The sequence below is a fragment of the Nilaparvata lugens genome, chromosome 6 (genome assembly GCF_014356525.2).
Source record: "Nilaparvata lugens isolate BPH chromosome 6, ASM1435652v1, whole genome shotgun sequence".
In the NCBI taxonomy this organism is placed as follows: domain Eukaryota; kingdom Metazoa; phylum Arthropoda; class Insecta; order Hemiptera; family Delphacidae; genus Nilaparvata; species Nilaparvata lugens.
Genome location: NC_052509.1, coordinates 45780629 through 45799060, shown reverse-complemented (window position 1 = coordinate 45799060; position 18432 = coordinate 45780629). Strand labels below are relative to the sequence as shown.

At 39.3% G+C, this 18432-nt stretch overlaps 1 protein-coding gene across 4 annotated transcripts in view; it reads right to left on the bottom strand.

Annotated features, from left to right (window-relative positions):
* Positions 1-17489, bottom strand: part of LOC111057946 (regulator of nonsense transcripts 2) — a 54797-nt gene extending 37308 nt beyond the window's left edge. For 3 of the 4 annotated variants that reach the window (XM_039430900.1, XM_039430901.1, XM_039430899.1), the window contains exons 1-4: positions 17335-17489; positions 16629-16695; positions 11345-11506; positions 10421-10651 (exon numbers count right to left, since the gene is read on the bottom strand). In XM_039430900.1, coding sequence (XP_039286834.1) covers positions 10421-10651; positions 11345-11506; positions 16629-16679 — 444 coding nt within the window. In that variant the 5' untranslated portion in view covers positions 16680-16695; positions 17335-17489. The remainder of the gene's footprint in view (positions 1-10420; positions 10652-11344; positions 11507-16628; positions 16696-17334) is intronic. The other variant, XM_039430902.1, reaches the window with a different exon arrangement.
* Between the last annotated feature and the right edge of the window lie 943 nt (positions 17490-18432).

The window sequence follows — 18432 nt, the reverse complement described above, 5'->3', positions numbered from 1 at the left end:
CTTCTACAGACTAGAAGCTTGGCGATAGCAGTTAGCCAGTTGAGATAACGTTTATCTTATCTTCACAGCACAGCACAAACAACTTTTCGATCCAACATAGAATTAATTTCAATTGAAATAATAATTATTTTATTCCAATTTATAGTAAGTCCTCCGACTTCATTTTCAAGTGAAATATTAGAAAATGTTAATCATAATCTGAAGCTAAAAACCCCCGATTGTAGTACATCTCGACTCACAATCAAACGCAATTTATTCATTCCACATGAATAATTAATTGCAACGTAATTCACTTTCATCCCACAGTATAATAACGTCTGTTAATTAACTGCATCGTAACACTTTACACGGATTAAAGCAATTACCACCAGCTTCATTAAATGATTTCAATTATTATAACCATTACCTCATGGTTAAAATATTAGTCAGATCATATTATACTGATCTATAATATTTTCTAATATTCTCTATCCACTCATTTTGCCATCAACTATTTATGGCAAATAGAAAACAAGCTACTGCAAGTTTTGTTTTTTTTAACCTGTACCTGGTTACAACAATATTGGTAATATACCGATTAAGAAAATTTAGTCTAGTTGGAATCGATTTTAGCTGTTATTAACTAGTCATAGACTGTAGAAAACTTTCTTGATTATCCTTGCTTGGTCACATCATAATATTGTACATAAATTTCAAACTGAAATTATTGGGATTGCCTTCAGATCAAAAGAAACGTATTGATTTGTCAATAATAATTTTTTTCCATTTAATCCAGCCAGTGCTTTATGACTGATTATATTAATTAAACTGTAATGGTTGAGTTGCCATTTAGTTTAAATAGTACTCTATTTTATGAGAAAAATTAAACGGAATATGCTGTTTCCTTTTAAAAAACTATTGACCAATTTCTTTCAATAACAATAATATGTCAGCCTTTAATATTTCTATTATTTTCGGAATCGTGCTAATGCTATTAATTTTCAAAAATCGGCTAATAAATTCATGCTATTAATTCTGAATTAACTTTCTTCAATTTCTATCAAATTTGTCTTTGACAACAAAATTTAATTTCCTCATTTTAAATGGGATAATTTATGAATCAAAAAATAGCTCTAAAGCTGTGATATGATTGAACTCTTATGATATTCACCCCTTCTCGCCTCTTACCTCCTTATTGGCGGCGCGTGACACCTCTCAGGTATCCCATCCTCCGGATAGGCAGCGACCCTCTATAGACTCGCTCGGCCTCCTGCTGTCCATCCGCTCGAATTCCGTCCACCTTTTCTGCAACTGCTCCATCACCATCCTCTTCCTCATCTTCGGGCAGGTGTGGCTGGAGCTTGGTGCCCTTCTCGTGCACAGTAAATCTCTTACCGGCACTCAACATTTCCTCGACCTCATATGGGCCAGAAAATTCCTGTGCTAACTTCGCGGCAAGCTGATTAGCACCCGAGGACAGGTGACACTCCTTCCTGTAGACTAGCTGTCCAGAGTTCACCTTCATCGTCCTCTTTTTCCAATTATAACACCGGTTGGCATTATAATTCTCGTCTCCGATATCAGAAACTACTTCCTGTGTAGTTTCCAGCACCGGCAGTCTTCTAGACTGCACTACTTGACGATTATCTCCAGCTCCTTGCTGAAAATTATCCTCCTTCTTCCGCCTCCGGTACCGCTTTTCCGGACAGCTGAACCTCCAGTGCCCAGCTCGTTTACAGTACCAGCAAATGAACTTTCCACGGGCTGGAGAAATTTTCTGAGAAAGAAATTCCTCTTTTCCAGTCTTCCACACGGCTCCTACGTGTTTCTGAACTTGAGGAAATTTCTTTTTCTCCTGCTTCTTCACAGGAATAATTCCAGGTGGCTTCCTTGACCTCCCTATGTCAGGCTGGGTTTTAACAGTAGCCAGCCTCGAGTTGACAGTTCCTTTTCCCACTTTTGGAGTGGAAATATCATCTCCAATGTGCTCTTTGACGAGATGAGGATCCCATTCCACTGACCGGGAATAGGGGTCCATTTTCACCCGGTGCTCACGGAGAAACTCCATACCAAGCAGAATATCTGGACAAAGCCCATCCATTATTGTGAGTGTTGTTGATAGGGATATTCTGCCGATTTTCAGGTTGATTATAACACCACCTCGCAGACGTGCAGCCGCTCCATTAGCCATAGCAGCGCCGCGCTGCACAGGCTCTCGTTCCACTGCTTCCAACTATTAAAAGCTTTAGAGCTAATATAGTTGGACTCTGCTCCGGTGTCGAGAAGAGCACTATACTGTCTGTCTCCTATTTCCACCGTAGTGAAGAGACGGCTGTCATCCTGGAGCTTCGGCTCTAGCTGGATTTGAAGTCTTGTTTTAACCACAGCTGTTTTATCAGAGGTCTTCTTCTGCTCTCTCTCACAGGAACAATTGGGTCGTGGCTTCCCGCACTTTGAGCAGAGTGAAACCTCCGGACACTCTGATCTCCAGTGTCCCGCCTTCTTGCACTGCCAACACAAGGGTCCTTCTGTAGGCTGTTCACTCCGGCGCTGTGTCGTAGTCGTCTCCTGTCGAGGCTTGGTCTGCTTCCTCACCTCCTCCTGCTTCACAGCTCGTTGTCTCTGTTGAGCACTCTTCTCCTCGAATTTAATTCGTTCATATTGCCTCGCTAAGTGTAGCAAGACGTCGGTGGTGTACACTTCAGCCTCCCTGATGTAGAGCTTGTACCGTGGTAAAAGATTTTTGTACAATCTCTGTACCTGGCTACTCTCTGAAAAACCACCTCTTCTCCTCATCAGCGTTAGCAGCTCCTCAACATAGTCGTCTATGAGCTCGCCTTCTTTCTGCCGCCTGTCGAGAATTTCATTCTCAAGATCCTCCACATAAGTAGGTGGATAGTAACGAGACCGAAAGTCTCTCAGGAAATCGTCCCAGTGTCTCCACTGTTCTCTCCTATTCCTCATCCATAAGGAACATTTCCCCGCTAACATTTCAGGTAGCGCTGGAAATAACTGTCTGCCAGACAAGCCATATGCTTGTTGCAGCTCCTCGAGCCGCTCCATAAAACTTGGAGCATCTCCACTCCCATCATATGAGAGCCGCCACCCTCGAACCTTGTCACACACGGCACCCGGTCCATACAGGATGTAGCAGGCACCGCTGGACTGGTAGGTGACCTCAACCATGCCTAGGCATGTTATCATGCCTCTCCGGCATCTCCGGCCTCACCAGCGCAGGCTCTGCCTCCTCGCTAACTGGTGTTGGCCTTCGCGCTCCTCGACGAAGCGCCTCCTCCCCATTATCCAGAACGGGGAGCATCGCAACAATCCGCTGTCGTTGCTCCAGTAGAGCCCTCCTCAGGCTCGTACTTGTGCTATCTGTCAGCACTGAGTCGAGTATTAGATCAATCAAGCCCTGATCGTGCACTCTGTATACCCAGGAGTTGCTGGAGTCTCCATCAAACTCTGGAGACGTCTCCTTGGTATTTCTTCCAGTCTGGAACATGCAGTGGCCTCCGCGACTGGTGGCCACAAAGCTGCAGCTCCTTCCTCTTCCTGACCTGTGCCAGCTCCGCCACCGATCCTGTTTAGACCGGCGGCCTCCACCATTGTCCTCCGGTGGTTTTCGACAAGAGCTCTCCTGAGCTCTGCCATGGTACCTGTTGTAGGTAGCCCTGCTGATGCTGCTAGATCCACTGCTTCATTATCAGTTCAGCACTCGATGAGAACGGTTGTGTCGATTGTATCTGTCTAATCAGTGACCTTTGCCGCTGCGCGCGATAGCTCAAAGTGAAAACTTTTCTTCTAAATTTACGCAAACTTTTCAACTAAGTTCCGTCATGGCTCAGTGTTTCAAATGTAAGATTTCTTTTACCGAGAATGAACCATCGATTGAGTGTAGTGAGTGTAAATGGGCTTTTCACCCAGCATGCACAAGACTGGAAAACATCGAGAAATTCAAAAAGAGGAATCAACAAGCCAGAGCTACATGGAAGTGTGATTACTGTTTGCCAGAAAGGAGTAGTTCTTTGGGTCAGTCGGACATTAATATAAAACAATTCTCTGATTTACTAACAAGTTTAAGAACTGAACTCACGGCAAGGCTAGATGAACTCAACTCAAAATTAGAAAACTTAAATACTAAAACCGATGATATTAAGACACATATTAACACGCTCACTAACGAAAATAATGTTTTGAAACAAAAATGTGCCGACCTAGAGTTACAAAACACGGACAATAAATCACATATTTACCGTCTGGAAAAGGAAATTCACAGTCTCCAACAGTACACTAGACTGGATAACTTGGAAATAGTTGGGATTCCCGAAACTAAAGAAGAGAATTTGCCGCTCATCATGGAATCGGTAGCTAAAACGATAAATGTGAGCTTCAAGAAGGAGGACTTATCCATCGTTCATAGAGTTCCCAATGCTAAAGGGTCTTCTTCAATTGTCGCAAAATTTACTTCAAGATCTAAGAAGATTGAGTGGATCACAGCTTCGCGAAAGAAGAGAGTCATTAAATCCAGCGATATATGCAGTAAACTACCTACCGCAACGGTGTACGTCAATGAACATTTATCTCCATTCTTCAAACGTTTACTGGGTAGAGCTAAGGACCTGAGAATGAAGAAGAAACTCGCGTTTGTCTGGGTTCGTGATTGCAAGATCTTCGTAAAACAAACTGAAAATTCGCGAACAAGAAGAATTATGTGTGATGAGGATTTGGACGAATATAATAAGTGAATAATAATAATTATGAGAAACCGTAATTCTGAATTAATATTTCTCGATGCGCAGTGAACTGGTTATTTGATTTTGTTTTGTTCTATATATTTACAATTTTTTCTGTCTCTAACATTTTTCCATTTGTTTTTTTTTTTTTTTGTTTTGTTTTTTAACATATATATATTAATGAATCATGAGTATAATTTTGATGAGGTGATTGAATTGGAATGTTTTAATGCATTGAAAGTGATGATATCTTCGGTTTTGATCCAGTGGTTTATGTGGATGGGCATGAGATGGGCAATACAAATTTCCTAAATATATTACACATGAATATCCGCAGTATTAGTAAAAATTTCGATGAATTCATTTACACTGTACAAAACTGCAAGATTAAGTACGATTTAATAGTATTAACCGAGACGTGGATGACTGAAAACAGATCTTTTGATTACGGAATAGACGGTTACTCGGTTATTGATAAGCCAGGCCAGCTGAACAAAAGTAACGGTCTGTGTTTGTTTGTGAGGGATGGCATAAAGTTTGACTGTGTCAATTGTGAGAGCTCGGAGGCTGATATCGTCTCGATTAGATTACAAGCATTCGACTGCTTCGTATCGTTGATTGCCGTGTACAGATCACCCTCTGCTAATATTGAAGTTTTCTTTAACGAGTTAGATATTATTCTGAGAAATATTGATAAGAATGAGAATGCGGTTTTAATAGGAGATATAAACATTGATATCTTACGTAACAGTAGTTTGGCAAATGAATATAGCGGTCTAATGCAAATGTATGGCCTGAGATCTCTTATTAATATACCTACTAGAGTAACACACAATACAGGTACATGCATAGACCACATTTTTTACAAAAATGCTAATTTTAAATATGAAAACATAATAAGCTCTGTTCAAAGGACCTGTATTACTGACCACTTCTGTACTACACTACACATAGGAAATTCAAACCCAGTCTATATTGATGTAAAGGAGAATATTATTAAACGGATAAACTATAAGAACCTTACGGACAAGTTGAGACAGGAAAGTTGGAAGAATGAAACTACTTTTAATGAGGCTAATCTTGATTTGGATGACAAAATAAATGCTTTCTTTAATAAACTGATGGACCACATAGATTCTGCGACCGAACAAATTAAAATGACAAATAAAAATAGACCATTAAAAAAATGGATAACTTCAGGGCTAATAAAATCCATAAGAGAGAGGGACAAACTACATAAAAAACTAAAAATCCAACCATTTAATGCTACACTGAAAGCTAGATACAAAAACTATAGAAATCTACTTAACACATTAATTAAGAAAGCTAAACTAGACTACTTTAAAATAAAATGTCAACTTGTAAAGGGAACAACAAAAAGACGTGGCTCTGTATAGAGGAAATTTTAGATATAAAACGAAATAGAAAAGCTCCTGACATCGACCCTATAATATTAAATAATTATTTCTCGCAAGTAGGTAGAAGTTATGCAGAAAATCTGAATAATAGTTTGAACTCAAGTCACCCAGTACCAACTTTAGTTCCACATACTCAACATTTTCGAGATTCGTTTTTCATTTTCCCTACAAATTCCGATGAAGTTGCTGCCATGATAAATACATTAAAAACTAATTCATCTCCTGGTATTGATAATATAAGCAATGTTTGTTTGAAAAATATATCAGAATACATATCTCAGCCTTTATCAATTTTGTTTAACAAATGTTTCGAAACAGGTCATTTTCCTTCACACTTTAAGGTTGCAAATATAATTCCACTATTTAAATCAGGTGAGAGACAAGCTCCTGAAAATTATCGCCCTATTAGTTTAATAAGTAACCTGTCTAAGATTTTTGAAAAATTGATGAAGGTACGTATGATGAAATATCTTCAAAGGCATAATTTAATAGCAGAAAATCAATTTGGTTTTCAAGAGGAAAATGCACTGAGGATGCAATATCAGAGCTGGTGAGGATTGTGACAATAATTTTCAGATGAACAGAAGGACCTTGGCTGTCTATTTGGACTTAGCCAAGGCCTTTGATACTATTCCTCACATCTTTCTCTTGAGAAAGTTGGAGGGTATAGGTTTTCGTGGCACAGTTTTGAATTTTTTGAGAATTATTTGAAAGACAGATCACAAATTCTGACTATAGATGGAAAAACCAGTAAACTAACTTTAACTGAGTTCGGCCTTCCACAGGGAACGGTTCTGTCACCAATTCTATTTCTCCTCTATATTAATGACCTATTGAGACTTGATATAGCTGGTTGTCATTCGATCTCTTTTGCTGATGACACGGCATTGGTCTTTACTGGTTCAAGCTGGGATGAAGCTAAGCGCTTGGCAGAGTCTGGTCTCACACGTGTTAAATCATGGCTTGACCAACACATTCTTACACTGAATGCCAATAAGAGTGTATATATGGTATTCTCACCAGCAGTGAGCTCTCTCCCCAGAGATATTCTGAATACTGGTATCAGAATACACTCTTCAATCTGTCTTGAACGGGAAAGATTGCGGACTGGTGATGGAGATTGTGATTGTCACTCATTAAAAAACGTGAAAGAAACTAAATATCTAGGAGTCTTTGTAGACTCTCATCTTAAATGGAATGCACATATAAATAACATGTGTAAGAAAATAAAACACATAATTCACAAATTCCATAGATTGAATGAGCTCAATGACCCAACTATAATAAGATGGCTTATTCAGCATATGCCCAGTCCATATTGCAATATGGTATTAGGGTATGGGGTGGAGCATTGGACATCCATTTTAATAAAATCTCCGTAATTCAAAGATATATTTTGAAAGCTGCACTTGGAAGACCAAGACGATATCCCAGCCATAGCCTTTTTGCAGAGTTCCCAGTTTTAACAGTGAGACAACTTTACGTGAAAAACTTAATTCTAGCCGTTCATAAGTATAAAAATCTCTTTGAAACTAACATTCCGTCGTATAATTCCGTTCATCATCTCATTACCGCATTCCTAGAACAAATTTAACAGTATGCCGCAGGCAGTTCATATACATGAGTAATAGATTGATGAATATTTTGCCAGACCAATTAATCTCAGATAGATTTAATAAATCAGCCATTAAAAATATAGAGAGATGGATCAGAAGTAACAATGTTTTTCGCCTCATGTACAGTTAGAATCTACTTTATTAAAAAAAAAACTTTTTTCTTTGATATTATTTTCACTAAGTTCTATTTTTTCAGATATTATATTACCACAATTATTATTATTATTTAAGTTATTTATTTATTATTACTACCATTCAAATAAAATGTTTAATCATCTTTTATGTTTATGTTAAATTAATGAAATCTTTTGGTACTCGTTGCTAGCACACAAACTTAGGTTTTGCTGGCAACGCCATTAATTTTAAGTTAAAATTTTATTTTTATTCTGTATAAGTTTGAAGTATTTATTTATTCATTATTGTTATCTTTATAATTGGCAAATAAATGATTTTGATTTGATTTGATTCCGGTGGAGTTTGTAAATCCAGGACACTCCTGGATCGCTGCTATCCTCTCGCGCCTCCTGGACTTCCCCGGCGCGACTACATTTCTCCTCTGCACTCATTGCTGTTTTTCTCCTCCTGCCTTGGGCCCCACGTTCGTGTGCCAATCTTCTGAGTAGATTTTTGCCCACACCTATCTCTATCAGAGTTCCCAGTGTCGCTCTGGGCCGGCTAAACTCAGTCGGCGACTGGGGAGGGCCGCGGCAGGGGACGGAGTCTTGGTGGGGCGTCCGTCAACCACCCTCGCTCGGGTTGGGGGTTGAAACAGGGTTTTGAGTGCTTTGGAGAAATGTTTCCCTCTTTTAGAAAGAGGGGCCGTGCTTTCGCACTGCCAAACAGGGTTGGTCGCGGGAAGAAGGGAACAGGAACCTTGCAGTGTTAGTCGTGAGAAAGGGCTTCGTGTCGGGACTAAGTCTTAGTCCTCGGGCACCGGGTGTCTTCCCGGGGTCCGGGTTGGTTGCGGAGCTCTGGTAAAGGCTTTCCCTGGCCTTCCCAGAGGTCCTCTTCCGTTCCGCACTGGTTTAGTGCGCTGCGGCGGCCCGCGCTCTGGACTTTCCTAAGTCCTACTTGCCGGGCACCAGCTGTCCTCCTGGGGTCCGGATCGGCCGCGGAGTTGCGGGAAAGGCTTTTCCTGGCCTTCCCAGACGTCCTCTTGCGATCCCGCACTGGACTAGTGCGCTGCGGCGGCCAGCACTCTGGACTTTCCTAAGTCCTACTGGCCGGCACCAGCTGTCCTCCTGGGGTCCGGATCGGCCGCGGAGTTGCGGAAAGGCTTTTCCTGGCCTTCCCAGACGTCCTCTTGCGATCCCGCACTGGACTAGTGCGCTGCGGCGGCCAGCACTCTGGACTTTCCTAAGTCCTACTGGCCGGGCACCAGCTGTCCTCCTGGGGTCCGGATCGGCCGCGGAGTTGCGGGAAAGGCTTTTCCTGGCCTTCCAGACGTCCTCTTGCGATCCCGCACTGGACTAGTGCGCTGCGGCGGCCAGCACTCTGGACTTTCCTAAGTCCTACTGGCCGGGCACCAGCTGTCCTCCTGGGGTCCGGATCGGCCGCGGAGTTGCGGGAAAGGCTTTTCCTGGCCTTCCCAGACGTCCTCTTGCGATCCCGCACTGGACTAGTGCGCTGCGGCGGCCAGCACTCTGGACTTTCCTAAGTCCTACTGGCCGGGCCCCAGCTGTCCTCCTGGGGTCCGGATCGGCCGCGGAGTTGCGGGAAAGGCTTTTCCTGGCCTTCCCAGACGTCCTCTTGCGATCCCGCACTGGACTAGTGCGCTGCGGCGGCCAGCACTCTGGACTTTCCTAAGTCCTACTGGCCGGGCACCAGCTGTCCTCCTGGGGTCCGGATCGGCCGCGGAGTTGCGGGAAAGGCTTTTCCACACCTTCCCAGATGTCCTTTCTCGCCTCGATGTCCCACTGGTGGCCTACCAATGGGGAGTCAGTTTCGACCAAACCTGACGTGTTGTCGTTGGTCGAAACTGGCAACCCGTCGTCCAAACAGGTTAAATGTCGTTCAACACTCGCCCAAACGAGTGTAGAGCAGTGGAGTTCACTGTGTGAGAGGCTAATCGACTTTAGCCTCGACACAACTCCCGGTCGCTGAAGGAATCGGAGTTCACTTAGTACTGGTGTACTGTGACGTTGCTAGCTGCTCGCTGCTTCCTTCTCACCTCTCTCGACCGCTCGACTTGGCTCTCCGAACTCGACTGCCTCTTGCTGGCCTTTCTCGAGCCTCCCTCAGTGACCGAGAGGGAGGGGAGAGAGGATGCGCAGCATCGCTGAGCGGTAGGCCAGTGGCTGGCTTGAACGTTGACCCCTCAGATTCTATGAAAGATAGCCGAGCGTCGAATAAATGAGCCCTAAATTCAATTCCTTTCTCTAGTTACGATATACATCGTGACAATATTTTATAAGTAACAGCTTCATAATGGAAGGTCCGTACTCACAAGATGTAAAAATATTGTCAGATATGTAGGCCTACTGGAAAGCTCCAGAGCATAGATTCAAAAATTAATGAGTCTAATCATAACTTAGATTATACTTATCAGATCCTTTTATCAGATTATTTTCATTGCTATGATTTGAGCTTATAGCCAGTTGAAGACTAGGCTATGAAAAATGATGATATATAAAATAAAATTGATATCTTACTTTCAGACAATCAAACTGACCTGTTCATCTTTTTTGAAAGTCAGCGTCTTTTTCCAATACTCGAACAGAGTAGTAGCAAACTCAGAATAGATGGTATGGAATTCACTGCATAATGAAACCACAGCTGAGACGTCGGATATTTTCAGTTTGACTTCCACTAGAGCGGCTGCCACTTCGCTCAAATATTTTGTCATATTCAGTGTTGCCAAATCTCTTTTCAGACTATCCAGTTGGTCGGCGGTAAAATTTCTCTGGAAAAAGAAAGATTTAAATTCATTCAGAAAATTAAATTCTCGTTTGCAAGTTCACCAAGCAATTTCGTCCCAGGATCAGAAAAATTACCAAGTAGGCTTCATTAAATGATAGAAACAGTTCAAATTAATTATTAATTTATTTAATTAGCTATTGAAATATTATCAATTGACAATTCAAGACGTACTTGTTCTCCGTTGTTGCAATACGGAGAATCTTTCCTTTCAATGATATTTGACTTATGTGTTCAAACGTAATAAAAAAACAAAAGGCTGACATCAATCAATGATTGTTATGAAATATCGTATTCCAAACCTTAGCAATGAATTCCGACCATCCTTCAAATAAACAAAAACATTTTTTAGATGTTTACAAGATCTTGACAGAACTATTAATTTACAAAAAAAACTCTCTTTTGAAATAACACTTTGAAGTGAATGTAATGTTCGAACAGAATGCTCTAAAATATGAAAAATAGTTGATGTTTGGATAATTGGACAAAAATAAATAACATTCTATAATATAAGTATCTGATAAAATAATAATGTTTGTTCATTCATCGATTGCAAACACAGAGTTGTTCTACTCCTGTACTTTGATAAAATTTTCCACATACAAACAAAGAACATATTGTTTAGCTAAGTTTCAACATATACTTAATATATTGCCACACTAAAGAGAGTTCAACTCACAAGTTTTCTAACGAACGCTGAGTTCTTCTTTAAGCTCGATTCCAGTTTAACCAAATCAGCAGAACTCGGTCTTAGTTTCGCCGCATTGTGGTTGTGACTATACAACTCTGTTCTCTTCTTCAGACGCTGCTCAACGGTCTCAATGTAACTCATTAGTTCAAGCTGCAATATTTAATATTAAACTTCATTTTCACTCCCAATTTGAACTACTAAACTTCATTTTTCTATGTTGATTGGTGATTGTACAGTTTGAATATTTATAATAATAGTAGTCAGAGCACGCTAAGAAATCACTATCAGTTCCTGATGTTTACTTTTTTACCAGTTCAAAATAGACTAGTTTCGGTGATGATAGGCTAATGCCATTATCAGATGTCCTATTAAAAATGATTCCTGAAAATTCACTTAATTATCGCCGATATTAAAATAATTTTGAAAGGACACTTGATAAAGGCATTATCGCCGAAGCTAGTCGTGTTTGATATAAAATATGATAAGAGTACTAGTGATTCTCTGTAATTATAATTAAAATAATTCAATTACTTTTGATAGTTGCAATACACAAAGGCTATAGAAGAGTCGTTCTATTGCACGCAAATTATCCTAACACTCCCATACTTATGAGCTTACTCAACATATTTACCATGTGGTAGAGCTGATTGGCTATAACAGTATAAATTAGGTAATAATGTATAATTTGATTATCAGATTCTACATTCTTGATTTTGATAGTATCTTAATTTCAAAGTGTTAAATGAGTAAAGCTCAAATAACTAAATTATTCATTGAATAGCAAAATTTGATAAAAATTGAATTGATAAACTCAGTTTTAGCTGTTTTAGAGAGAATAACTGATTGATTAGCTTAATAAAATACTGACATGGCTTACAGCTGCAGAAGAACCAGTGAGGCTGCTGGGTTTCTGAATAGACAAGAGGTTGAGCTGGGTATACCATGTACAGCAGATGTGCAGTGAACTTTTAAGAGTATTAAATCTGCTCAGAAAACTTGAGACTCCTGGTTGACCACAGTAGCCTCATCATGACCTACCACTCACTTTTTCAGAGTGAGCCATAACATAAGGCTTATTACTGCAATGGCCGTACATGAAGTGCTGCTCCTACAGAAAAAAACACTTGAGGACGAGTCCTTCTCAGGCTTCAAGAATCACTGATGGCCACTCTTCAAGTCTTGGAATTTTCACAGTGTACAGACAATATGTAATGCGCTCGCTGATGTGAATGAATAAAAATTGACTTAGAAACTGTATAAAGATGTGATATACATGGAAACAATATTCGCTGCCACATTGAAAATACCTTTACCACAAATACGCTACCACATCGCATGAGTATCATAAATGTTTATCATGTTAAATTTTTACAAAATTTCTACATCTTAGGTTATTAATTTTCTTTTTTAAATTTGTGTATATAAATGTGGTTTTCATGAACTTCTAATGACTCGCAAGATGTATCTTCATTAGATTTTTTTTACTTTTGGCATAAAATCTTAAACAATGGCAAAATTAGTGGGATCCCGACACAGTCATATATAGTGGGGGCCACATTTTCTTAGATCAGCAAATAATCAACCAATTATATTAATACTTTGTAAATAATTGTAGCTTATATGCTTTTTGTAATCATGTCTATATTTTGAATAAACTCTTCTGGTCGTGTTGTACCCTCGACCAGAGAAATTATTATTATTACCTCGCAGGGATTTTCAAACGCTTACCAACACAGGCTATAATATTCTATAATATCCTATCTACGGAGATACAAAAGGCAAGATCGCCAGGTTCTACACAATTGTGAAGAACAAACTACTTGAAAGGTCACATAACTCACTAAGGGAGTTGAGTAAAAAGCCTCTTTTGGAAATCTAGCACATCTTCAACATTGATAGTCATAAAGTTTGTTTTAAATGTAGGTCTATGAGATAGAATTTTAGACATGTCTATCATCTATCTTAATTCCTTAATTCCTCCTTCTGCATCCATGACCAGGGAACTGGATAGATGGCGTCGAATGGTAAGATGACAGGTCAAACTATATTGTCCTTGTGAGCATTAAAATACTCATTGACTGAGTAGAATGGGTTCCTCTTCAGCCAGATCTCAACTCGGTTTTTAAAAGCAATACCATGCAGGTTCTTCACACCAGCAGGCAGGTCATTGTATAGGCGCAGTACAAATATTGGGAAGGAGTCTTTTCTCTTGTTGGTTCTGCAGCGAGGTATGTCAATATCAAGTCTCCTCCTTGTAGCGTGCACATGACGATCAGCCCTCAGCACATGACTGCCCTCGGTGTCCTTAACATGCAACAGACTCAACAGTATGTACTGGTTGAAGACCGTAAGGATGCCCAGGTCAATGAAGATAGGCCTACAGTGCTCATGATGCCCTGCTGAGGTGATCACTCGAAGTGCTTTCTTCTGGAGCATCAGCACACTCCTGCAGCCCGCTGCATGCCCCCACAGCAGAAGTCCATACAGCAGATGGGAATGGAAAAGGGCAAAGTATACCATCACCATATCTTTCCTGCTGAGAAGGGCTCTGAGTCTACGCAGCAAGTAGATTACTCGTGCCAGCCTGGTGCAAACTCCATCAATATGGCCAGCCCATGTCAATTTTGAGTCAATGACAAATCCCAGGAGTTTCACCACTGATTTATGGGCAGAGTCAGCAAGGCTGCGAAGTCCACAAACCAGTTGCTGAGTCTTCCCCTCATTCAAGCAGAGTCTGTTTCTCTCAAACCACTGCTTGGCATCATCAAAAACTTGCTGAGCCTGCAAGCCAGCTTGTTCAACCGTCCGTCCCCTAGAGTAAATTGTGGTGTCATCCGCAAAATCAGCACCGGTCCAAGAAGCCCAAGATCATTGATCATGACCAGGAAGAGTAGTGGGCCATCACCGATCCCTGTGGCACACCATGATCCACCTGCATAGGCTGTGAGAGAGCACCTCCAATGGATATGATCTGCTTCCTTCCAGTCAAGTAGGATCTGAGGGTCACAAGCACCTCACCACCCAGTCCATACCCAGCAAGCTTCTCAAGAAGAATTCCATGAGGCACGCAATCAAATGCCTTACTCAGATCAGCAAGGACCAGGTGAACAAGATCTCTCTCCTCAAAGGCTTTAACAATAAAATCAATCATCTCTGAGACAGCTGTAAACGTAGACCTTCCACTTCTAAAGCCATGCTGTGCGTCAGAAAAAAGATTATTCCTCTCGAAGTGGAACACAAGTTGCTCCTTCATTAGGGCTCAAACACCTTACCCAATACAGGAATGATTGATATAGGTCTATAGTTGTTCATAGACTCAGGGTCACCCTTTTTGAAGACTGGAATCGTGCGGGATAACTTCAGGACATCAGGAAAACAGCCATGTCGCATACAGACATTGAGCATGAGACAGGGGAAGAGCAATCCCATCCGCAACACACTTCAGCACACCAACTGTAACTCCATGGACGTCAGGACTGTGGGAGTTCTTGAAGCCGCGAATAACACGAACAACATCCGCAGGTCTGACCTCCTTCCACCGTTCTAACTTCACTCGGTTGTTATTGTAACCAGGAGCATGTATCTCACATCATTCATGGAAGCAACTATCTTTTCCACCTCACCAATAAAAAAGCTGTTGAATTCATCCGGTGTAGCTTTACATTTAGGTCTCGAACAATCTTGGAGATCTGGTTTATGAGGTCCCAGGCAGCTTTACATGGGTTTCCTGCAGATTCAATTATAATTAAAATAATTCAATTACTTTTGATAGTTGCAATACACAAAGGCTATAGAAGAGTCGTTCTATTGCACGCAAATTATCCTAACACTCCCATACTTATGATCATACTCTACATATTATTTACCATGTGGTAGAGCTGATTGGCTATAATAGTATAATTAGGTAATAATGTTTAATTTGATTATCGGATTCTACATTCTTGATTTTGATAGTATCTTAATTTCAAAGTGTTAAATGAGTAAAGCTCAAATAACTAAATTAATCATCGAATAGCAAAATTTGATAAAAATTGAATTGATAAACTCAGTTTTAGCTGTATTAGAGAGAATAACTGATTGATTAGCTTAATAAAATACTGATATGGCATACATCTGCAGATGAACCAGTGAGGCTGCTGGGTTTCTGAATAGACAAGAGGTTGAGCTGGGTATACCATGTACAGCAGATGTGCAGTGAACTGTTAAGAGTATTAAATCTGCTCAGAAAATTGAGACTCCTGGTTGACCACAGTAGCCTCATCATGACCTACCACTCACTATTTCAGAGTGAGCCATAACATAAGGCTTATTACTGCAATGGCCGTACATGAAATGCTACTCCTACAGAAAAAACACTTGAGGACAGAGTCCTTCTCAGGCTTCAAGAATCACTGATGGCCACTCTTCAAGTCTTGGAATTTTCACAGTGTACAGACAACATGTACTGCGCTCGGTGATGTGAATGAATAAAAATTGACTTAGAAACTGCTATAAAGATGTGATATACATGGTAACAATATTCGCTGCCACATTGAAAATACCTTTACCACAGATACGCTACCACATCGCATGAGTATCATAGACGTTTTTCATGTTAAATTTTTATACAATTTCTACATATTAGGTTATTAATTTTCTTTTTTAAATTTGTGTATATAAAAGTGGTTTTCATGAACTTCTAATGACTCGCAAGATGTATCTTTATTAGAATTTTTTACTTTTGGCATAAAATCTCAAACAATAGCCAAATTAGTGGCATCCCGACACATATTCATATATAGTGGGGGCCACATTTTCTTAGATCATCAAATAATCAACCAATTGTATTAATACTTTGTAAATAATTGTAGCTTATATGCTTTTTGTAATCATGTCTATATTTTGAATAAACTCTTCTGGTCGTGTTGTACCCTCGACCAGAGAAATTATCATTATTACCTCGCAGGGATTTTCAAACGCTTACCATAACAGGCTATAATATTCTATAATATCCTATCTACGGAGATACAAAAGGCAAGATCGCCAGGTTCTACACAATTGTGAAGAACAAACTACTTGAAAGGTCACACAACTCACTAAGGGAGTTGAGTAAAAAGCCTCTTTTGGAAATCTAGCACATCTTCAACATTGATAGTCATGAAGTTTATTTTAAATGTAGATCTATGAGATATAATTTTAGACATGTCTATCATCTATCTATCTGGAAATCCCAGTTTTTAGCAAAGACATCATATATTCAAGTGAGTAAGTAAGTTAAAATAAAGAAATTAACCTTATCTTCATCCATTAGCTGATCTTGTTCACCTCCTGATTCATTTGCCATGATGAGAAGTTTGACTCTGAGAAAAAAAATAGATATAATTTAACGATTTATACTACAAAATTCTGGACAATAAAGATCAAAATAATCACTAAATAATAGGAAATTGCAATATTGAGAACGTTAGTCAGGCCTTGGCTACAAAGCATAATACGCTCAAGTTTATGTTATAAACTAGATTTTACATACATTTTGAAGTTATTTTGTTATAGCCTACATAAGTGTGAATGTTTGAATTCAGTTTTGAAAAAAGTAAGAGACGTTAGTTTAGAAGTACCGGTATCTAATTAAACTTTAGGTCATTTATCTCAATTATGCTAAGCTTATATCTTTGTGAACAATTTTTCACTTTTATCAAGACATACAACCTATTTAAAAATTTTGTGCAGGAAATTGTTCACTGTTTACACAGTCATCTAACGAATTGACTGTCTGGCGGTGACGGTATAAAAGTAAAAAATTGTTTGTAAGTTGGAAATTATTTGTAACTTATATGAATCAGTTAGATTGGAACAAAAGTAAAACAATATCATCTTCAGATTTTTATTACACATCTAATAACATCGCACAAAGTTACTAACAAACAAAAAAATTATAGAAACTACAGATTAGGTACCGGCATAAGAATGACTATTCACACAACATGATCTAAACTTACCTTTCTCTTAGCAATTTTTTAAAATTTCAACATTATTTACATTAAATACCAAAAGCATAAACACAAGACAGACATGCCATGGAAAACAGTAGAAGCATGAGAATTTGAAAAAACTAGAAAATGGGTAGACGAGCTAACCAATAAATTTTTGGTTAAAAACTCTGGTTAGTTTTGTCTAGAAGGCACTGGCAAAACTTTCCTACTATGTAATAATAACTTTTTAATATGTAATAATGACCTACTATATTGGAGATAATAATAATTCTAGAGAAATATTTTGATCGACAAAAATCTCATATTCGAATTTTTCAATACTTGAGACCATCAATTTTTTAGCCATTTGTATGTGTTAGCACCTGGTGTCACAAACATAAACTAATTTCTAGCGGTAAAACTCAAATTGACGTAATTTTGTCTTCTATCCAACTTGTTGCGAGTTGCAATACCACGAGCAGTGGTTAAGATTTGAATTATCACTAAATACTAGTACTAGTAGTTCTGTGAACAGTAGACCTCACGCAGTATTCTCATCCAAAAGTACCTGATTGAAACTATAGACCTTATGGAAATACAGCAATAGACTGGCTTCTCCACACATCTGTGTAATCACTTGCCAGCTGATTTATGACGAATAATTATATAGTCTGATTTTTACTCTAATATTGGCGTAGGAAGGAGGCTTCTTTTTCCTTTTATATATTATTCTTGAAATGCAAAATTTCAAAAAAAACTTGTATATACGTCAACGCACAATTAAAAAAGGGACATACCTGTCAAATTTCTAATAACTACTTTGAAGAGCCAACTATCAAAAGTAAACAAGGAACTAGCATCCATGCAACAATATACTCGTAAAAATTGTATAAATATTGCTGGTATACCATGTGAAAACGGTGAAGATATTTTCAATATCCTACAAAAAATCTCCCAGCACATAGGATTTAACTTCAAAAAGGAGATGATAGATAACTGTCATAGACTCTCGAAAAATGACACAGCGAAATCATTTCCTCCACATATTATTGTGAAATTCAACAAGAACTTGGACAAACAATTGTTTATGACTACAAAGAATTTGAAAGGGAATGTGACAATGAG